General features: G+C 36.6%; 3 protein-coding genes and 1 pseudogene across 4 annotated transcripts; 3 read left to right on the forward strand and 1 right to left on the reverse strand.

Moving 5' to 3' along the window:
* Positions 1 to 1,172: 1,172 nt before the first annotated feature.
* LOC128184059 (uncharacterized) lies at positions 1,173 to 2,503 on the forward strand. Its single transcript, XM_052853385.1, has one exon. The coding sequence runs from the start codon at positions 1,173 to 1,175 to the stop codon at positions 2,253 to 2,255; it is 1,083 nt and encodes a 360-aa protein (XP_052709345.1). The 3' UTR covers positions 2,256 to 2,503.
* On the forward strand, positions 2,460 to 11,906 carry LOC128185175 (uncharacterized; annotated as a pseudogene).
* Positions 11,907 to 19,739: 7,833 nt separating this feature from the next.
* Positions 19,740 to 21,189, forward strand: LOC128184057 (uncharacterized). The gene is made up of 2 exons (XM_052853384.1): positions 19,740 to 19,877; positions 20,045 to 21,189. Exon 2 carries the CDS (start codon positions 20,056 to 20,058, stop codon positions 21,139 to 21,141), a length of 1,086 nt encoding a protein of 361 aa, XP_052709344.1. The 5' UTR covers positions 19,740 to 19,877; positions 20,045 to 20,055; the 3' UTR covers positions 21,142 to 21,189.
* LOC128184055 (coagulation factor V-like) lies at positions 21,174 to 23,483 on the reverse strand. 2 transcript variants are annotated; one of them, XM_052853383.1, is made up of 5 exons: positions 22,843 to 23,483; positions 22,395 to 22,587; positions 21,804 to 22,011; positions 21,520 to 21,618; positions 21,174 to 21,400 (listed from the first exon to the last, which is right to left on the reverse strand). In XM_052853383.1, exons 1-5 carry the CDS (start codon positions 23,378 to 23,380, stop codon positions 21,230 to 21,232), a joined length of 1,209 nt encoding a protein of 402 aa, XP_052709343.1. In that variant the 5' UTR covers positions 23,381 to 23,483; the 3' UTR covers positions 21,174 to 21,229. The 2 variants fall into 2 exon arrangements, with proteins under 2 accessions (XP_052709343.1, XP_052709342.1); XM_052853382.1 differs by having other exon boundaries at positions 21,804 to 22,014; positions 22,843 to 23,481.
* Between the last annotated feature and the right edge of the window lie 581 nt (positions 23,484 to 24,064).

A 24,064-nucleotide genomic window follows, 5' to 3' on the forward strand; every position in this document is an offset into this window, starting at 1 on the left:
CATCGCGACAAATTTTAAAAGATGCTGCTGCGATGTTGCGGTGCTGTTGGAGACTCTACTACGTTTACCTTAGCATTTTACATTTTTAGGACGCGTACGCAGCATGATCACCTTGAGGACGCTGTCCCGTTATGACGGGGGTTATCGTAGTGACATCCCAAAATACTCCGAAATTAAGTTTTCCATGTAAGCGCACTGGACTTATCATCGCGTCTTCATTTAGTGCGATTATGTGCACGTGCGTTTTTTAAGTGCGCCGACGAAGTTCTTGGGTTGCTGCTAGAGATCTTCCCGTCCTGTCAAGGCGACCCCACTTCAAATTTGTTTCTATTACATGCTTATCAGAACATCCTCAAAGTACGCGGAGTCAAATGGCGTTCTAAAGCGACGCTTCCACGATAAATGAAGTTGCCGCTGCGTTGTTGCGCGGCCGCTCTAGGGGTTTCTGCTGGGCGCACATCGGCATTCTGCATTTTTTATGGAGTCAGCAGGATTACCTTTGGGACGCAGCACGATGTGAGTAACTAAGAGAAAATAACAATTTTAACTAGTAAATTGGGGAAAAGAATTTAGTCGGATGGGAGTCGTATCTTATCTCAATAACAACAATGTTATTGGTATAATTCATGAAATGCTGACGTAAACCAAATATATCATTTATTTCACACCCTGCTTGATCTTGCTGTAGGTTTGTCTGTCTTGTTTAAACACATTGATTTTGCTTTCCACACTGATGCTTATAAAACATATCGTATTTTACTCCTTTGCATAAAACTTGATTTAAAATTCAACAGATCTTAAAAAACTTCATTATTATTAAATCGCTTTTGACACATGGGTGCTAATTCGTAAATTTTAACGATCGATATATACACCACGGTATATAAATATATGTTAAATTTATTATGCAGCTATTTTGTTTACCCTGGAAAACGAGACGGCTTGATAAGATGCACGAATATTAATGATAACTAAGGTAAGTATATATCGTTAAACCCTGTTGTTTTATATAGGCTGTTGTTCATTTTTATTACACAGAGAGAGAGAGAGAGAGAGAGATAGATAGAGAGAGCAGACACTCGCCTCACTTTATACAATCAAGTTGAATGTAGAAACATAAATACGTTTATCAAACTTTATTTAAAATGGACTTTTTTGTAGATTGTTTTACGATGGTTAGCCTCAAACGACCCCTGAAATCAGCAGTATTCCTTGTATTTCTATTTTCTATTATCAAAATTTACTGGACCCTGATAATACGCCAAGGGAATCAAAGTACTGATGTGATAGGAAGCAAATTAACGATGATGTGTCAATATAATGAAACAGATACAGTTTTCAATACTTCAAAATATAAGTTATCTCCCGTGCCAAAACATTCCCTGAAAAATGACACAACCGAACCAGTGTCCCCTGAGATTGCTGAATTCTTCACGAGACTTAACAAGACATTTTGTGATGACTTCTTAGTGTTGATTCTTACACCCATACACAACAGTGAGAGAGATATAGAAAACTACGTGAATCTTATCAGAACATTGAATTATCCTAAAAATAGACTCTCTGTTGTTTTTGGGGAGGATGGTAGCAACGATGGGACGTTTTTAAAAGCACAGAATGCAACAGAAGTATTCAGATCCATCGGTTTGCGCAGGGCAGACGTCCTCCATTTTAACTTCACCGGTGGACTGGAAACAAACAGCTGGATGAAAGAGCATTCTTACGTCCATCAATTTCAAAGAAGGAGCCATTTAGCAAGAGCCCGAAATTTGTTACTCATGTCTGCCTTGGGAGACGAGGATTACGTCCTGTGGATGGATTCCGATTTACTCAGCGTTCCTCCAGACTTGATACAACAGATGATATATGTAAACAAGGACGTTGTGACGGCCTCGTGTCTGTTCAGAGAAAACAGTGGTCGTCTGCGAATTTACGATAAAAATTCTTGGCGGGAAACGGCGGAGTCTTTGCAAAGACAACGGAAACTTCCTCAGCACCAACTCGTTGTAGAGGGCTATGGAGCTTCGCTGAGGGTGTATTTACCGCATTTACAGGGAGAAGGGAAACGAGTAGTTTCGATAGATGGCGTGGGAGGATGTAGTTTAATGATAAAAGCAGAATGTCACCGAAAAGGTCTTTATTTCCCGGAAATTTTTTTCCAAAGACACATAGAAACTGAAGGACTTGCAAAAATGGCAAAACATATGGGATACGGTGTTTATGCTTTGCCATTTCTAAACGTCTTTCATTCGTAACAAATAACGTGTAATAATTTCTAATACATAAACCAATTAAATACTAAAAAATCGATATTGTTTTTGTTTGAACAATTTTATTGACAAAAACGTTAAAACCTGACAGAACATCCGTAAAGTTCAAAGCGCATGCCCACGTAGTTGTTAGCGTTACTGGACTTCCGGTTAAAGTCGACCACGCTTATTCTAACGAATCGAGCAACGATGGGTGGTACAAGGGTTTGCAGTTTAACAGTGTTTTGGTCAGTGTTGCCGCTGAAATACTGAAGAGAAGAAATACAATTAATTTGAAATGAAACAACATTGACTCAATTTGCTATTATACTGAGTTGATTATTACATTGTCAGTGCCTCATAACAAATTCTTCCCTGTTTTACCTTTTTCTGACATTGCTCTTGATAGTCCGTCCACTGTACATCGTCCTGAGAAAACTGTATGGTATAGTTTGTCACCCGTACGTCACAACACGGTGCCCCCTTTTCAATAAGTTAATAACAATAAGTTATTTTCAAAAAAATGTTCTCACAATATACACTTTACTTAAGACACAATAAAATTAAAAGTACCATACGAATAATCAACATGTATATTATGTACTTCATGAAACTCTCTGTGCCGTTTAGCGGCAACTTAACGCCATGGACGATTCTTACCTGAGTCGCCATCTTAGTGACGTGTTTCTTCTCACTAAGGTCTACCCGAATCTAGTCCTGTGACCTAGATTTGTCATTTGTGTACCATCCAGCTTGGCTGTTGATATTTTTTCTCAATCAAGCTTTGCTTATTAATAATCAACGAAAATTCCTCCAAAAATACGGGAGATAACTCTAACACAGTGCATTTACTATAAAAAAAATCCCGAGAGTTTCGAATGTCAACATGGTGTGTAAAAAACGTTGTTGATGAAATGTTGAATTCTGTAATTATATAGAATTAAACTTTTCGAAGAAAGGTATCTACAACTTCAAAATGGTTTGTTATGAACAATTTGACTGTTATTTTTAATGCAACTTATTATTTTTTTCCAAAATCGTTTTGGAGCGATTCTGCAAACATCTGCTACATTATGGGTAAATGGGAGGCATTTTAACTGTGGTGAAAGCTTTTCCCCACATAGACTTACATTATTTCAACTCAGCATTGTAGTGAAATTAATAGCAATATTTTAGGCTTAAAGGTTGGTTATGCAAATGTCAACAATATATACGGTGTGACAATGTATCTATTTCGTAAATATCCAATATCATATGGTATGTCAACCCGTGCACGCACGGGTCAAAATCTAGTAGATTAATATAATTGTGGAATCACGATAAGTATGATAAGCAGAATTTAACCAAATTACGACCAAATGGATGTTTATATTTTTCATAAGTTTACACAATAGTGTATGCTATATTGTTTATTGAATATTTAGGATAGTGAAGAGGTTATTATTATTAATTAAAGGCCTTATTTTACAGATGCTAATTGAAAAAAGGCAGTGTTGATTGAATGTCAAGGGAAATGTGTTTTTGTGTTGTAAGATATTTTAAACAAAGCATGAATAAAACAATTTTGTTCCGTAAATAATAATCATTCTTTGTTTTGTTATGGAAGGAGTGACGCTAACGTTCAAGAGGACTGATTTTTAATGACAGATGAATCTGATGTTGACTCCTAGGCGTAAACACAAGTGAATTATGTTTCAAAAATATCTATATTTTAAAAAATACATGTGCAGATCCAGAATTTTTTTTCCCAGAAAGCGGGCGGCGGGGGTGAGGGGGTCCGACGGTTATTTGATTTTGCCGGGGGGGGGGGGGGGGGTCCTGAGGCATATAATTTTGTCAATTTTTAAAATCATTTTAAAGAATTTTGTTTTGCAGGGGTGTGTGAACCCCCCTCCCCCTTGATCCGCGCATGATAATAACTCCGATTAAACATTTCTTGTTTGGACCTTTATCAGATAAACAGTCGAACGTCGTAATTGAATTTTGACCGAAGGGGGAGGGGGGGGGATGCACCCACTAGGTAATATCCATCACTGCATTATAATCTCGTGATACACATAACCTGGAGACCGCGTCACACCGCAATATTGTTCATCCTGAGAAAGTAAAATACCAGTGAATCGCCTTGTTAGAGAGTGAAGGTTTGAATAGTTTGTTTACGTATCAGAAAAAATATGATTTGGGATAATTGTGTGAACAGATATATCTATAGATTTTATCAGAGAAATCGTCTTTTTTAGTTGTTAACACTAAGTAAACTGGTTTACGTGCACATACAAGTTTATTTCTGCGAGTTCAAGAAGTAGATCGCTGTACAATTGTTACAAATTGATAACAAAATGAATAATCGGTAAATTCTATTTCCAGACCTCGATTAAACACCCATCAAGGTGTCTGATTATGGACCGCCGTACTTGGGCCCAGGATGTGTTACGGTGTCATCTCTGTGATATCCCCGGCCCCCCTATGTACTGTGACATTTGTCACATACATCTGTGTAAAGCATGTGTGGGTGAACATCTATCCGATGAATCCAAAGATCACAGAGTAGTGCCATTTAAAAAGCGGGGCTTTGCTCCTGAATGTTTGAAACATTCCCCAAAATTATGTGAACTTTATTGTGAACATTGTAACATCCCTATATGTTTAGAGTGTGTTTCCTCTGGTGAACATCTAGGACACAAACAGGTTGAACTCTTGAAAAGTCTAGAAGCAAAGAAAGAAATGTTACAGACAGATTTACAAGAATTAGAAACATCAATTTTTTCAAAATACCAGGAAATTGCAATTAACATTCCAGTTCAAAAAGCTGAACTGAACAAAAACTCAAAGAAATTGACAGCAGCTATCGAAAAACATGGAAACATTTTGCACAGAGAAATAGACGTTGCTATTAATAAACTGAAATCTGACGTGGACGAAATGGAATCCAAACACCTGGATGCCATAAAAAAGCAGGAAAATGAAATTAAGCACACTCTTTCTGAAATCACACAGAGAATTGTTGATCTGGAGAAATTATTGAAATCCAATGATGTTAGCGTTTTCTCTACCTATAAATCCAGAAATGCTGAATTTAGCAGAATGCCACCTAAACTCACAGTTTCATTACCAAGATTCACTCCTCAGAAAATTAACAAAGAACAGATTTATGAGCAGATTGGATCTCTGACAGCATTATTCATCAAAACAGAAGAAAATGGATACACAATGGATTCTCCTGGTGCTGAGTCGTCTTTCCTTGACAAACCGATCATTGAAGTACCACATATCATCACAGATATTGACACAGAGTATGAAAAAATTAATAATTTACGCAATGTGTCCTGTCTGAGTGATGATGAAGTGTGGACGAGTGGTAATGACAACATAATCAGACTCTACAACCTCCATGGTAAAATAGTGAAGTCAAACCAAGTCAGGGGAGAGGCCACAGGACATAGCAATGACACAGAGTGGTGAACTAGTTTATATTGATCTTAAGGACAGAACTGTGAACATAGTGAAAAATACACAGATAACGACAGTGATCAAACTACAGGGGTGGATACCTCTCTATATCTGTAGTACCTCCTCTGGTAACCTTCTAGTTGTCATGGATAGTATTTATCAGAAACAAACAAAAGTTGTCTGTTATTTTGGCTCCTTAGAAAAGCTAACGATTCAATACGATGACAGAGGACGACCTCTCTATTCATATAATACTTTCACCAAATACGTCACCGAAAACAAGAACCTAGATATTTGTGTAGCTGACAGTAAAGCTAAAGTAGTAGTTGTGGTCAATGGGGCTGGGAAACTCCGATTTAGATACTTTGGTCGACCTTCCTCTTCTACCAAGAAATCATTTGATCCAGCCGGCATCACTACAGACAGCCAGAGTCGTATCTTAATTGCAGACTATAACAACAACTGTATCCACATATTGGATCAGGACGGACAATTCCTCTGCTTCATTGGCAAATGTAGTTTACAGCATCCATGGGGTTTATGTGTTGACACCAGAAACAACCTCTTTGTGGCTGAAACCGTCATTTGCAAAGTGAAGAAAATAAAATTTTGCATGTAAGCAGTTTTGATAAATAAATAAGAAAATTATATTTCAATTAGGTTGCATGATTTAGACTGTCACTTTAGAAGTAGTGTTGACCTTCATATATTTAAATCAAAGAATAATGAATCATTCCTTGAGTATTATGAGGTGATCAAACAGGGTTGGGGTATTTAAATATCATAAACATATATCAAAAGTTTACTAGCTTGCTTCTAGCTTTGGGGCTGCTCTGAGGATATGTCAAAGACTCTTTTAAAAACGATGTGATTAGGTAATATGATAACAATTCAAAACATCAGAAATAGTATTACTTGTACGAGGAGCAGCAACACACATTCACCACATCCGAGACCGAGGACTCGACAAAGTGGGTCAGTGAGTCATGATCTCGCTAGTAGTGAAATATGAGTCTAACAACTCTCGGACTGAGTTAAATAAAATGATGTGAAATCTTATTGAAGGTTTGATTCTCCCTGGGATCAGTGAAACAATGAAGACATTTTTGAGAAGTCCAGAAAGTTAATGACCTAGAGTAGATTTCTGTTGTAAGAATTAGAGAAGCCATTTAAAGCAATTTAATGCAGAGTTCATTGACAGTGGCTAGTCAAGACAGTTGCACTGTAGTGGTTATTTGAGATTAAGAGAGCACCACTTAAAGTCATTTTGGAGAGATGAACTGGTAAAATCTAATAAAGGTGAATCAGAAACATGCATGTAAATACCAGAGATCTCTGTTATTTATGTCTTTGGATCAATAAATGAATAAAGTCATTGCACGAGTAATTGTTTATAAACTTGTAATAAATTCAAACATAGATATATCTGTTGATCTAATTAAAAATAATTTTTTTCTTGGGTGCATATTTTAGCAATTTGTCACCCAGAATTGTATATGATTTTTTTTAAATTTTAATTTCTGCAATTTCACACTATAGCTTATCTATTTAGGTATATACAACAATATAAATGCATGTTACAGATTAATTCACATTTAAAACATACTGTAAAATATTTGGGAGGAAGGCACCAGAAGAAAATATTCTTATACTGTATGCTTCAAACAAGAACATATGAGACAGTATGAATTTGTTATGAATGAACGTTATGAATTTTAATTAATTATGTTTGATATGATGTATAGTTAGATGCATTATTGTTATAATGATCCATTTTAATATGTATCATGATATTGTTAATTATAGGAATGATTGTATAAATATATTTTCTTTCATTGCTATTGTGTTTGATATGAACAACTTACAAATAACGTGTGCTTTTTCTACCTTTCTGTGTTTTATTTGCATTTCTACACTCTTAATTTGAATTTGATGATGTACATGTACTCCGAGTCTTTATTTTTTTTCCATGTTATGTGATGCTGTGTATGCATTACATAATGACTTGACAAGAAATGTACAGAAAAACTCTTTGTTTAACTATGGCTGTTTATTGAGCTTGTTGATAAATAAAAATGTTTTTTGAACATGTTGTTGATACTTTTGTTCGTGATGCCAAGGAAAGACAACTGTGTCATGATGGTTTATAAGTTGAATGGAATTTAGTTTTAAAGCATGCACATTTCTACATAATTAAGTTATTATTAGTCTATGGATACTTGTATCTAATACGTTAGTGGGGTGAAGTAATGCATGGATTGTTTACAAATCAACAATGTAGCAAAATGTGCAGATCATGGAAGACATCAGCAATGCAAAAAAAATCGAATGTGTTTACCTACGTGTATAAACAATGCAAAAGGTCTAAGACTTATGAATGCATAAATAAATAAATGAATATGATTTGTTCACATGGGCAACATTCAAGAAATATTAATCACTTTCTTTCAAACCCGATGGTGGTTAGGACTACAACAAACTTCCTACACGGCTGACTATCTATTGGGTTTGTGTCTCCACCGTTCTTTTCCATGATGTTCCTGACCTCCCTCTCTGTCTCCTTATCTCTTGCTGGGTTTCATGGCAGTGTTGTTCTTGTAGTTGACTGGATGTCTTTTCCGAGCATCTGCGCTATCCATCTCCTCAATTGCTGTCTGTTAATGGTGGTGCCCATTTCTTCTTGATGACATCTATCAGGCACGTACATGTAGCATCTCCTTTTTGAGATTTTTTTTTTGTTTGTTTTTGTTTTTTTTTAAATTTTTTGTTTTTGTTTTGTTTGTTTGTTGTTTGTTTGTTTGTTTGTTTGTTTGTTTTTTTTTTTTGGGGGGGGGGGGGTCTTGACAAGCAACGGCAAAAAATATGACAATTTCTCAAAATCATAAAAATCCTGGAGGGGGGGGGGGGGCAGAGCATAGCGTACATAAGACTTCATATAACATCAATTTCACTTTTAATTTTCTCTCTTTCATTTCCATTTTTACATGCACCTAAAAAAGTTGGGGGCGGGGGGGGGCAACCTATATTAATTTGCTTTATCATATGTAATTTTAAAAGAAAATGTTTGCAGCGAGAAAAAAGTGTGGCGCCCCCTCCCCCGATGCTACGTGACAGTCAACTCTGTTACTCAGCAGGTCTTTATTTGAGATAATAGTAAATAAATAGAAAATAATTGCATATTAAAATAAATGGTTTATGAAAATTAATGAGTGAGAAAAAACAATTCTCCACATCAAGAGAAGATATTAAGGTGTCATTTATGCATGATGTAAGAACATGTATGCACAAGTTAAGTAGTTAAAACTACAATATATAGTCAGAAAACTACACACCAATTTTTTTTTAAGAAATGTACTATGTCGTTATCGTTGTTGTTAACACATACTACGGTAATAGATTATAATTGCGGAATCATGACAAGCAGACTTAATCCGAATTACGATCAAATGGATATCTTACATTTGTCATATTAAGTTTATACAATAGTGTATGCTATATTGTTTATTGAATATTTAGGATAGTGAAGAGGTTATTATCAGTGAAAGGCTTTATTTTACAGATGCAAATTGAAAAAAGGAATGTCAGAGGAAATGAAATTTTGTTTTATAGATATTTTAAATAATGCATGAACAAAACAATTTTGTTCTGTAAATAATCATCCGTATTTAATCTTTCTTTTGTTTTGGAAGGAGAGACGCAAGCGTACAAGAGGATTGATATTTAATGACAGATGAATCTGATGTGGACTCATAAGCGTAGACACCATTAAAATATGTTTCAATAAAAAAAATACATGTGCGGATCCAGAATTTTTTCCCAGAAAAGGGGGTGGGGGTCCGACGGTTATTTGAGTATTTGCTGGGGGGGGGGGGGTCCGTGGCATATTTTTGGTAATTTAATAATGTAATTCAGAGAAATTTGAATTTTGCAGGGGGGTCTGGACCCCCTCTAGATCCGCGCATGAAATTCTTGTAACTTTTAATTATATAATCGTTTATTGTTATATCAGTCAAACAGTGGTCGTAATTGAATTTTCACCGAAGGGGGGGGGGGGGTGTACCTACTGATATATCCACCACTGCATTTTCATCACGTGATGGAGACCGCGTCACAGAGACCAGCCCAGGAAGTAAAAATACCTGAATCGACATGTTAATTTGTAAAGGTGTGTAGTTTGTTTACGAATCGGAAACTGATTAATATGATTATGTTAATTTTGTAAACAAATATATCTAGATTCTATAAGAACAATTGTATTTTTTAATTTTACATGCTCATTGAACTGGTTTTGTGACAAAGAACGATTTCAACAGGGTTTTTTTACGAGTTCAAGAATTAGATCGCTGGATTTGTACGTCTGTTAAAAACGGATATATTTTTGACAAAATGAATAATCGGTAAATTTCATTTCCAGATTTCTATTAATCGCCCATCAAGGTGTCTGACCATGTACCCCCGTACTTGGGCCCAGGATGTGTTACGGTGTCATCTCTGTGAGACCCCGGGCCCCCCTATGTACTGTGACATTTGTCACATACATCTGTGCAAAGCCTGTGTGGGGGAACATCTCTCTGATGAATCCAAAGATCACAAAGTAGTGCCATTTAAAAAGCGGGGATTTGTTCCTGAATGTTTAAAACATTCCAAAAAATTATGTGAACTTTATTGTGAACATTGTAACATTTCTATTTGTTTAGAGCGTGCTTCTACTGGTGAACATCTAGGACACAAACAAGTTGAACTCTTAAAAAGCCTTGAAGCAAAGAAAGAAGTATTACATAAAGATTTACAAGAATTAGAGAAACTGATTTATCCTAAATACCAAGAAATTGAATCTAATTTCCCAGTTCTAAAAGCTGATTTAAAGGAAAACTCAAAGAAAGTGACAGCAGCTATTGGCAAACATGGAGACATTTTGCACAGAGAAATAGACACTGCTATCAATAAACTGAAATCTGACATAGATGAAATGGAATCCAAACACCTGGTTGCCCTAAATAAGCACGAAAATGAAATCAAATGCATTTGTAATGAAATTACTCAGAGTATTGCTAATCTGAACAAGTTATTGAACTCCAATGATGTCAGCTTTGTCTCTACCTACCAATCCAGAAATGCTGAATTCAGAAGATTGCCACCTAAACTCACAGTTTCCTTACCAATATTCACTCCTCAGGAAATTAACAGAGAACAGATTTATCAGCAGATTGGTTCATTGTCGGCGTTATCTATTAAAACAGAAGAACATGGCTACACAATGGATTCTCCCGGTGCTGAGTCCTTTTCCCCAGACAGACCACTCATTGATGTACCACTGATCATCACAGATATAAACACAAAGTATGGACAATCTAATGGATTACTCAGTGTGTCCTGTCTGAGTGATGATGAAGTGTGGACGTCTGGTCAGGACAACATGATGAGACTCTACAACATCCACAGTAAACTAGTGAAGTCAATCCAAACCAAGTCAGGGAACATACCATGTGACATAGCAGTGACACAGAGTGGTGAACTAGTTTATACTGATCCCAAGGACAGAACCGTGAACATAGTGAAGAATACACAGATACAGACAGTGATCAGACTACAGGGGTGGATACCTCTCTTTGTCTGTAGTACCTCCTCTAGTGACCTCCTGGTTGTCATGATCATTGATGATAAGAAACAAACTAAAGTGGTGCGGTACTCTGGCTCCACAGAGAAACAAACGATTCAATACAATGACAAAGGACAACCTCTCTATTCATCTGACACTTACACTAAATACATAAGTGAGAACAAGAACCTAGATATCTGTGTAGCTGACAATATAGCTGATGCAGTAGTGGTTGTCAATCAGGCCGGCAAACTCCAGTTTACCTACACCGGTCCTCCCTCTGCTACCAAGGAACCATTTAGACCAGTCGGCATCACTACAGACAGCCAGAGTCGCATCCTGACAGCAGACAGATACAACGACTGTATCCACATCCTGGATCAAGACGGACAGTTCCTCCGCTACATTGACAACTGTCATTTACAGTATCAACGGGGTTTATGTGTGGACACAAGAGACAATCTGTTTGTGGCAAAGAAGAAAACTGGCAAAGTGAAGAAAATTCAATACTACATGTAAACAAACGGCATTGATAATTTAAATGTCTACAAAATGTACATGTAATAACTATGTAAATATGTTCAAAAATATATACAAAATCATGTGAAGCTTTATTATTGTAATTATCATTACGATTGGATAATGTTTTCATTGAAACATTTATGTCAAAACTACAATTAATGTAAATTCATTTACTAGCATGAAAAAAGTCCATTTATTGCATTAGTTTGCATAAGTGTGCAGCACAGTTCTTTTTACACGCTGCACGGAATTTCATGATACTCTGCAGATATATGTATTCTTTAAAAAAAACCGTGTAGACGTGTATATACTAACCACGAATTTACGATTCCAAATTTTTGTTTCATGTAATTTTGGCCCTTGTAAACTTAGACATTGTTGTTGTTTAAGACAAGTCTAGACTTTGACCCGTGCACGGGTTGACATTGCATTGGCGGATCCGGGGGGGGGGGGGGTTCCGGGGGTCAGACCCCTTCCCCTTTTCTCTGGGACATATCATATGATTTTTTTTGAAAACGTTTAATGCGTATTTAAAGGCAATTTTTCCCATTTATGATAGAAATATAACTGTCTCAAGCAAATGCTTTTAAATTGCTTATTTAAAGAATTTCGTACTGCGTCCCATAATTTTGTTCTGAAAAAACCCTATCGATTTTTTATCGAAATAAAGTACATTGTACTCCCCTTCAGCATCCGGTGTTTACTACACTGAGTAAATATGTGGAAAATAAATGAAAAAAATACATAAAATTAAGCAGTATCACAGATTTATAATGCATCTACAAAGTATTTTCTACTCTATTTCTTAAAAAAAATCGATCATAGTTCATACAGTTTTGAACTGACAAGCCAACGAGTAAAACGACGTTCAAGTACGAGTACACGCATTCGTTTTACTTTAAAAAGCCGCTTTCAAATGTATTATGTAGTTAATTAACTTAAATTATAGCAGATGAGTTTTACATCGTTTCATACGAAAAATACAAAGAAAATTATGCTATTTTTCTGGAATGCTAGCTACCTTCATACCCACATGAAACATAAAAGAAAGCCTTTTTAGCTCACCTGAGCTGAAAGCTCAAGTGAGCTATTCTGATCACATTTTGTCTGTCATCCGTCTGTCCGTCCGTCTGTCCGTCCGTCTGTCCGTAAACTTTTCACATTTTCAACATCTTCTCAAGAACCACTAGGCCAATTTCAACCAAACTTGGCACAAATCATCCTTAGGCAAAGGGGATTCGAAGTTGTGAAAATTAAGGGCCACACCCGTTTTCAAGGGGAGATAATCAGAAATTCATGAACAATTTCGAGAAATTTTCAAAAATCTTCTTCTCAAAAACCAGAAAGCCATGAAAGCTGAAACTTGTGTGGAAGCATCCTCAGGTAGTGTAGATTTAAAGTTGTGAAATTCATGACCCCCGGGGGTAGGGTGGGGCCACAATGGGGGGTCGAAGTTTTACATAGGAATATATAGAGTAAATCTTTAAAAATCTTCTTCTCAGAAACTAAACAGCCAGGAAAGCTGAAACTTGTGTGGAAGCATCCTCAGGTAGTGTAGATTCAAAGTTGTAAAATCATGATCCCTGGTGGTAGGGTGAGGCCACATGGGAGGGGAGGGTGTTAAAGTTTTACATAGGAATATATAAAGTAAATCTTTAAAAATCTTCTTCTCAGAAACTAATCAGCAAGATGATTCTTTATAATTGTTAAAACTTTGGCTCCAGGACAATTCTTCGGCCTCACAAGAAGGTTCAGAGTTTGATGTAGCTAAATACCCCATATATAAACAATTGTAAAGGATCTTTTTGAGAACTGCAATACTCAACATGTGATATGACTATAAAATTAAAGCAGGCAGCTATTTTTTCATTAGAATCTTTTTGTATTACTGTATTGAGTTATTGCCCTTGATTTATTGATTCTTGATTATTTTAATTAATGCATCCACTGTTAACCAATTATTGTGATGATTATTTTTATACAATAATAAATATTAAATATTCAATGTATATAAGTTGTTCTGCATAAGAAGTTTGGGGTTAGGCCGGATTAGTGTGTTTATTTTTGATTTCCAATTTTTAGATACTATGAATTATTTTAGGCCGGCACATATATAGGGACAGTGTCTATTGCATAAAGCGACTGTTTGGGGTTAAACTTGAACAGGTATGGAAAGATTGAGTGTATGAACATCCCTGCTCTATCTAATCTACGTGTTTTCTAACCTTCGATACAAAGTGTGCGGTCATTCCTGCCTTGTATTGCATTAAGACAAGTGTGCAGTCATACCTGCTTGTATTGGTGGTGGTTGCGGCGGAGCACTAATGTATGGTCATCCCTGCTGGTGTTCAGGCCTCTCTAGCGCATGTATGCGGCACTCCCTGCTTGCGTTAGGTTGAGCTGTTGGCGCAAGTGTGCGGTCATCCCTGCTTGCGTAAACGTTGGTACCTGTTGAGTTGCGTAGGTGTGCGATCATCCCTGCCTGCGTAATGTTGAGTCCCTATATATGTGCAGGAGCGGTGATTAAAGTCTGCTCTTGTAAATATTGGCAGCAATCAGGGCTATCCGAGTTCCAAGGGGGAAAAAGGGATTTTATTAATACAGGATCTACATGTATTATTGTACATTGTCCAGATTGTTTGTATTATGACTCCATTAAGCTGACTTTATCATACCTATTGTTCCTCAGGTGAGCGATGTGGCCTATGGGCCTCTTGTTTTGTTTTGTTTCCAAGAATCGGAAATTCTGTTACAAAAATACCATGTAAGGGGTTTATATGTAAACCATTATGAAAATGCACAACTTTTCAAAACTTTTTTTTAAATATGATCGCATCTGTACTAGTCCGGATGATGTAGCGAACCCATTACAGAGGTCACATCAAGGTCCCTGGGACGACAATTGCTTTTACCATTGTATTACACACGTACAATCTTTTCAGCAAATAAATTGTCCCTATTCTTTTGTCATGTCCTATCATTTAGACCTTTATTTAAGAAGGCAATCGATATATAGAAATCAAAATCGATAGATAGTTCAGAATTTAAAAACATCAAAGACATAATTTTTGTTTATAAAATATCCTTTTTATAACGGTTTGTCGTAACTATTCTGAGTTGTTTTTTGTTTCTTAGTGTTTCTTTTCTATCAAGCATTGACACACTTTGTCATTGCTGGAAACTTGGGTTTCTTAAGCTAGAAATAATGCAAATCTTCCTGATCTAAACCGAAACGGCAAAACGCTCAATAATGGAGTGCACTCTGATTTTGAAATAGATGTGAAATAGATAGTGATGAGATAAATGTTTATTAAATACAGTTGTATACGCACGGAAAACGTTGTTTATTGACAGCTGATGAATTTTGCACATATTGATTGTAATCGAATGGAACCAACCACCCCCACCCCCCTTTTTTCCAAATTGCTGGATCCCCCTCTGCATTGCATAATTTTGATATCGAACATTTACGAAATAGATACATGTACATCGACACACCGTATTGTTGACATTTACATAACCAAGCTTTAAAGCTTCAATTCACTACACTCTGCTTAGGCCTAAAAAAAAAAGCTGTTTGTTTAGGGTATCGTAACCCGACCTAACCTAGAAAAATGCTTCGATCCTACTATATTTAGATGTCTGTTTTTATCCGATTGTGAATCTTATATTATTTCTATTAAAAAATCTGTTTTTAAATATGACACAAACAAACATTCTTAGGATTCATGCAGAAAAAAATATGATAAAATAAACAAAATTCCTACATACCTAACCTAATTTTTTCATCAGTGTTACCCTAAACACACAACTTTTTTTATAGGCCTTAGTTAGAATAATCCAACTGTGTCTTGGGACAGGTCTTCACTACAGTTAAAATGCCTCCCGTTTTCCCGTAATATAGCAAAAAATTGCAGAATCGCTCCGAAATTAATCAAACTGCATTAAAAATAACAGTCAAATTATTCATAACAAACCATTTTGAGGCTGTAAATACCTTTCATCTAAAAATTTAATTCATATTTATGAAGAATTCAACACTTTTCACGAACGTTTCTTACTCGCTTCAAATTTACACACATATTTACTTAATATATATATAGCAAACTTTTAATGAAAATTTACACATATTTTGTATTATCGTTTCTGAGTTTATCGGTGAAAATGTGAAATTGTGGAAACATTTATATACTAAAGAACCTCCCGTGATTTTGCGTGAATGTAAAGATGACTTCCGGATTTTTTAAAGGAATTTTCATTGAAGCTTGATTGGAAAAAAATAAAAACAAATTGGTAATCTTCAAGTGCCAATGATATTTAAAATATATAAACAAAAGACAGTACTCTTCCAATTTCTCGGTATTAAAGCCCAAAATTTATATAGTCTATTATTTTAATAATTTACTTGAGTGTTGGTGTGGCGATTGTGGGCGAGTTATGCCCCTTTACTCAATGCGTACTCTGCCATTCATTATGTGTGCATAGCAAATTAGCAATATCAAGTAATGTGGGAAAGCAGTGTGTGTGAACCTCCTTACTTTTTTCCTTTATATTATACTTCAGATATGTGTTTAAGGTTTCTCCACCTATAACGTTTTTATAATAATATATTTAATTAAATGTTGTTTAAGAAAAATTATGTGTTTCAAAATTTTTACATTAAAAAGTTCTGCAATGTCTACATTTTCATAACTCCATACTTCATATCCATACAATGATACTGATATTACAACTTTATCGAAAAGATCTAGCTGACTTACACATATGCCTTAAGGTGAACCATTGAACATAGCAATGATTAGGTATCGTTAAAACTGAATAGTTAAAGAATATTCTGACTGTATTTCGTGTACACACTATGCGAATATTTAGGAACTCACTTCGGGTAAGTACTCTTTTAATCGAATAAAAATAAGATTATTATTTATTTTGTAACAAAATACTTGTACTCGAAATTAAAAAGACAGAAATGAAGTATATACCCCGGACCTCTCATGTCAGGGGGACCTATACTTATACGGGCCGGATCCTTTTTGAGCCAAATGATTAATCGGACCTTAAATGTTTAAAATTAAAGGTCCACCCGGACCATTTTACGGGGCAGACCTTTAATTATACGGTGACATCATCCTCCCCCACTTTTAAGATCCGCACAGGTATAATGAACTCATATTGTGCAGAAACCTGAAAAATTGGCATTTTAAGGGATGTAATTCTTATAACTGTTTCATGCACATTAACCATCATAACCAACTTTGATTGAGAAAACAACCGCCCTGTCACACCAGTTTGCATGCCCACAAAGATGTTACGACGTTTTAAAATTTCTCGAATTGCAATGAGGTTATGTGAAAATTTCTTTAGAATTAAATTGTAAAATTTTTGATACGAAGTATTCGCAAAAAAAATATGTCACAGAGTCCTCACGGCGGTCGAAGCTTTTTACAGAGCTCCCGCCATGCAACTGCGTTCTCGTGGAATTCACCATGTACGTGTACTTGGCAATTGATTGCATGCGCTCTCGCCCATGACGTAGTTTTGAACCATGCGTTCACTGCGTGTTCAGTGCATTGACTGCGTGCACTATATATATATATATATATATATATATATATATATATATATATATATATATATATATATATATATATAATACAAAATTTGCATTTAAGTGAAAATGTCAAAGCTAGCGTCCTGACGCGACCGATGCATTTTAATCAACGGAGCTCCGACGGCATATTATATACTGCGTTTCCACAGAGTTCTACTTCTGACTGCGCTCTTCCGAGTATCAGCAAAGCTCTAATGATTCGCTAAGAGTTTTAAATCATGGTCCACACTTCATTTCATACATTTACTCATAATAGCAACACCCTTTCATTGCACTGAAGCGGACCGAGTAGGCTGACGCCAGGTTTATTTCTTTTAAACACACAAACAAGCCATTTGACAAAGGACTTATATTAAGTAACATAAAATTACAGAATGTCCATCCATAATACTAAAGTATAACAAGATCTAAGCCTCCTCCGCCGCCCAGGAAAAACCATAAATAAGAAACAAATATTTTGAAAATCCTATGGCCATGCATGGAAACCTGTGTATCCGCAGCCAAATGCGGAGTCAGCAAATATGTGAATGGCGGAACCTCATTCATATGAAGATGATTTGAAATATTTTATATAGAACTGAGAAATATGACATACACATATATCTGTAAATTTTTTTTAAAACAAACACGACTTGCTCGGACACAACTCTTTGACATGTAAACAAGGCTCGTGCCCTTTTGGAAGCATATTAAAAATGCTTTACTGAAGCATTGTAAACATTAAAATTGGACAAATAATAATCGTGATCATGCCCCTTTAAAAACCTCAACTTAAAAGTTGGTATAAGAAATAAGGTAATTTATTGTTTTGGAAATACTTTGTGACAAACAAAAATCTTAGTAAACGGGTCTACAGAAAATAATCATTATTAGGTTAAGAAAAGGGCTAGTAACATTACAAAACAATGACATGAATTAAATGTTCGTCCTGGAATAGGTCCTGGAATAATATAAACTACTTCTTTTTATATATGCTTTGAGAATAATTACTATATAATTTGCTATTGTACAACAGTCGTTGTTAAAAATTTTGCGGTCTGGCTGACAACGCACTAAAAAAAAGACAACTTTCCAAAATCTTCAAAATCCTAATCCGCGTTGGCCCTTTATAGATGCTAATGAAACTAGAGGAAACGCAAAAGAGTGCAATAATCGTGAATGCAGCGAAACAAAAAAAAAAGAAAGAAAACAACACGTTCAAATGCTGTGGATGGGCAGTAAAAGCGATAGCGATACAGTGATATCACTGACCTCGAAAGGTCTCTGCATGTGCAAGTGCAATCCACCGATCACTGCGTCCATACTGCGATAATGTGCGTTACTTGAGCATCCCAACAGAGCATCAGTGGCGCTGTTGGAGATCTACGGCGCTGTCGCCGCAATCTAACAGCGTGTTTGTTTGAGCAACCACGTACATGCTCAAAGTGAGCGCCCTCGCATGGCGTTCTAAGCGATTCCATCGCGACAAATTTTAAAAGATGCTGCTGCGTTGTTGCGGTGCTGTAGGAAACTCTGCTACGTTTACCTAAGCATTTAACATTTTAAGGACGCAGCAGCATCGCCTTGAGGATGCAGTCCCGGTGTGACAGGGGTTTATCGCAGTGATATCCCAAAATACTCCGAAAGTTTTCCATGTAAGCGCACTCGACTTATCACCGCGTCTTCATTTAGTGCGATTATGTGCACGTGCGTTTCTCAAGAGCGCCGACAGAGTTCTTGTAGTGCTGCTAGAGATCTTCCCGTCCTGTCATGGTGACCCCACTTCGAATTCATTTCTATTGCATGCTAAATGTAACATCCTCAAAGTACGCGGAGTCAAATGGCGTTCTAATGACCCTTCCGTGATAAATGAAGATGCCGCTGTGTTGTTGCGCGGCCGCTGTAGGCGCACATCGGCATTCTGCATTTTTTATGGACGCAGCGGTATTACTTTTGGGACGCAGCCCGGTGTAACATGGGGTTAAACCGGCAAAACTCATTGGTAACTAAGAGAAAATAACAATTTTAACTAGTAAATTGGGGAAAAGAATTTTAGTCGGATGGGAGTCGTATCTTATCTCAATAACGACAATGTTATTGGTGTAATTCATTAAATGCTGACGTAAACCAAATATATCTTTTATTCACGCCCTGCTTGATCTTAATGTAGGCTTGTCTGTCTAATTCAAACACATTGATTTTTCATTCCACACTGATGCACCATAACATACCGGTATTTTACTCCTTTCAATAAAACTTGATTTAAAATTCAACAGATCTTAAAAACTTCATTATTATTAAATCGCTTTTGACACATGGGTGCTCATTCGTAAATTCGAACGATCAATATATATATACCACGGTACATATACATGCCATTGAATAAATGTTAAATTTATCAGCTATATTGTTTACCCTGGAATACGAGATGGCGTGATAAGATGCACGAATATTAAGGATAACAAAGGTAAGTATATATCGTTCAACCCTGTTGTTTTATATATAAGTTGTTCATTTTTATGAGAGAGAGAGAGAGAGAAGCAGACACTCTCCTCACTTTATTCAATTAATTTAAATATAAAAACATAAATACGGTACGCTTATCGAACTTTATTTTAAATGGACTTTTTGTAGATTGTTTTACGATGGTTAGCCACAAACGACTCTTGAAGTCAGTAGTGTTCCTCATATTTCTATTTTCTATTATCAAAATTTACTGGACCATGATAAAACGCCAAGGGAATCAAAGTACTGATGTGATTGGAAGCAAATTAACGATGATGTGTCAATATAGTGAAACAGGGACAGTTTTCAATGCTTCAAAATATAAGTTATCTCCCGTGCCAAAACATTCCCTGAAAATTGACACAACCGAACCAGTGTCTCCTGAGACTGCTGAATTCTTCACGACACTTAACAGGACACTTTGTGAGGACTTCTCGGTGTTAATTCTGACACCCATACACAACAGTGAGAGAGATATAGAAAACTACGTGAATCTTATCAGAACGTTGAATTATCCTAAAAATAGACTCTCGGTTGTTTTGGGGGAGGACGGTAGCAACGATAGGACGTTTTTAAAAGCAAAGAATGCCATAGAAGTATTCAGATCCATCGGTCTCCGCAGGGCGGACGTCCTCCATTTTAACTTCACCGGAGGACTAGAAACAAACAGCTGGATGAAAGAACATTCTTACGTCAATCAATTTCAAAGAAGGAGCCATTTAGCAAGAGCCCGAAATTTGTTGCTCATGTCTGCCTTAATGGGAGACGAGGATTACGTCCTGTGGATGGATTCCGATTTACGCAGCGTTCCTCCAGACTTGATACAACAGATGATATATGTAAACAAGGACGTTGTGACGGCCTCGTGTCTGTTCAGAGAAAACAATGGTCGTCTGCGAATTTACGATAAAAATTCTTGGCGGGAAACGGCGGAGTCTTTGCAAAGACAACGGAAACTTCCCCAGCAACAACTCGTTGTAGAGGGCTATGGAGCCTCGCTGAGGGTATATTTACCGCATTTACAGGGAGAGGGGAAAAGAGTAGTTTCGATAGATGGCGTGGGAGGATGTAGTTTAATGATAAAAGCAGAATGTCACCGAAACGGTCTTTATTTCCCGGAAAAATTGTTCCAAAGACACATAGAAACTGAAGGACTTGCAAAAATGGCAAAACATATGGGATACGGTGTTTATGGTTTGCCATTTCTAAACGTTTTTCATTCGTAACAAATTATATCTAATAATTATATATAAACCAATTAAATACTAAAAAATTGATATTGTATTTGTTTGAACAATTTTATTGACAAAAACGTTAAAACCTGACAGAACATCCGTAAAGTTCAAAGCGCATGCCCACGTAGTTGTTAGCGTTACTGGACTTCCGGTTGAAGTCGACCACGTTTATTCTAACGAATCGAGCAACGATGGGTGGTTCAAGGGTTTGCAGTTTAATAGTGTTCTGGTCAGTGTTGCCGCTGAAATACTGAAAAGAAGAAATATAATTAATTTGAAATGAAAGCATATTGACTCAATTCGTTCTTAAAGTTAGCTTGATTGTTACATTGTCAGTGCCTCATAATAACTAATCCTTCCCTGTTTTACCTTTTTCTGACATTGCTCTTGATAGTCCGTCCACTGTACACCGTCCTGAGAAAACTGTATGGTATAGTTAGTCACCCATACGTCACAACACGGTGCCCCCTTTTCAATAAAACAATTTTATTTATACAGAGTCATTTTCGAAAAAAATTGTTCTCACAATAGACACTTTAATCAAGACACAATAAAATTAAAAGTATCATACGAATAATCAACATGTATATTATGTACTTCATGAAACTCTCTGTGCCGTTTAGCGGCAACTTAACACCTTGGACGTTTCTTACCTGAGTCGCCACCTTAGTGACGTGTTTCTTCTCACCTAGGTCTACCTGAATCCAGTCCTGTGACCTAGATTTGTCATTAGTGTACCATCCAGCTTGGCTGTTGATGCGCGCGCCGACGGGAACGTAATTCACGTGCGTCTCGCTAGCAGAAATATCCGAATCGGGAATCACGCTGGAGTTTCCGAGTCCGAGAGGTAGATCACAGGTGCTGCTAATTGAAGGAAAATGTCGATAAAAGTAAAATATATCCTATTTGTAGACTGTCATGACGATTTAATTGGTGAGGTTCGAGTCCTTGTGGAATCATGTACTATAAAAAATAGGAAATATGCTCCTTCTTTAAATTACGGAAGAGTTTAGCCTTTATCATTCTCCGAACATTTAACACAGCTTTGTCATTTTTTTTAAGTACAGTGTATTTGAAATTACCGGGGGGAGCATAAATACAAAAGTTAGAATATGACGAAGTTTTCATGTTGTCATAAATTCTGAAATTCTGTACTTACCGCCAACCAGTAAATTCAAACAAAAAACATCAATTTGGTAACACGTGTATCATCTGCAATAAAAATGAAAATGCAGTAAAATCACCTTGCGGCCAGGGGTACCCCGGGCTGATTATGAAGAGCCCGGATCTTTTGTTGTAAAGCCAGAATCTGTTTGTCCCGCTCAGCCACTTCTGACGTCAGCCGCCTCACGGAATTGGCGGCAAAACTGTACACCCTCTCCAAGAATGTGTTGTTCTTTTTTAACTCGCTCAACTCTTCCAGAGTGGCATTGTCAGCTAAAATTTTAAAATATTTTGCGCCATTTGTTTTGTTGTTCTTTTTTTCAGCACTGTTTAAGGGGAAATTGCAAATGCATTACAGTTAAAAGCGTGTTCCATTTGTTAACTTTGGGACTATAATGGTTAATGTTATTTGGAAGATCATATCATAAATCATTCCGCAAACAAACAAAACAACATAATTGAGCTTTTCTCTCTATATACAATGTAAAATCCATTTACATTTTCTACCATAGAACGAATTTATCTTACTTGTGCAACTCTGTCCAGGTTTAGTTATTTGAGGAGTCGTCCCTGTAACGTTGACTCCTTTAAGTTCGTTAACTTGGAATTGCAAAAGAGCCAAGTTATTTTGAACTCCTCGGAGCTCATCCACCAGACGATGAACGTCGTCCATCCGGATTGCAATCTCGCTGTGAAGAGACTTACCGAGATCATACATTTCACGCGTCAGATTGTTGATGAATTCTCTGTCGTGACTCAGGGTCGTGTAAACGTTTGAAATTTCCCGCCCAAATCCTTGCAACATGATGGACGTATTCGTCTTCAGTATTTCTGTTTCGCGTTCAAGGGGCGTGATTCTTTCGACGAAGAAGCTGCGAAGTTTATACAAATCGAGATTATGGTGATATGTCAGTTCGCTTATCTTGGCGTCAAACACTTTGCTGTAATTCATCGAACAAGCGAGTTTCGACGCACATTGCTCTGCCGAGTAGGGGTTCGAAAAGTCGAACTGGCAATATCCGAGAGCGAAAATCGAATAGAGTGTAAGAAATGCGGGCCTCCTCATGTTCGTATAAAGGTTTCTTGAAGACTGTACAGTGCAAAAATGGTCTGACCACTAGCTTTTTGTCCACTGTTATTATCTCCCAAGATTTGCAGGTGGCTTCCGTTTATTGTGATAAAGGATACACGAAAAGCGATACAAAGTTATTAATACATAAATAGTGATGTATGGACATTCTGATAAGACCTCTTCATTTTTCCAATTTTCAAATGATGTCTTTATACATGTTTATAATTCACTATCCGCACCTTTTATCAAATTTTGCCTTTCCGCCAGATGACATGCGAGACGTTCAAGGTCGAGAAATCTGAGAGAGAGAGAGAGAGAGAGAGAGAGAGAGAGAGAGAGAGAGAGAGAGAGAGAGAGAGAGAGAAATCTGAGAGAGAGAGAGAGAGAGAGAGAGAGAGAGAGAGAGAACTTTATTTAAAAAGGAAAAAAACCCTCATATTTCACGAAACACTTGTTGTCGATACGTCACAGATATACTTGAACGTGTGTGAATATATTTTAAGAAGGGGGGGGGGGGGGGGTTAAGAATAATGGCGTTTAATCTTAACCATTTAATCTTACTACATGTATTTCATTTGGCAAAACCTACAGAACAAGTGAAAAATGTTGATGAGCTACTGTGAAACGCTGTTTAGAAGAAAATGCGCTTACATATTAACGATTTCATGGTTATAGCGG

This window comes from Crassostrea angulata, chromosome 5, assembly GCF_025612915.1.
Source record: "Crassostrea angulata isolate pt1a10 chromosome 5, ASM2561291v2, whole genome shotgun sequence".
Taxonomy (NCBI): Eukaryota; Metazoa; Mollusca; class Bivalvia; order Ostreida; family Ostreidae; genus Magallana; species Magallana angulata.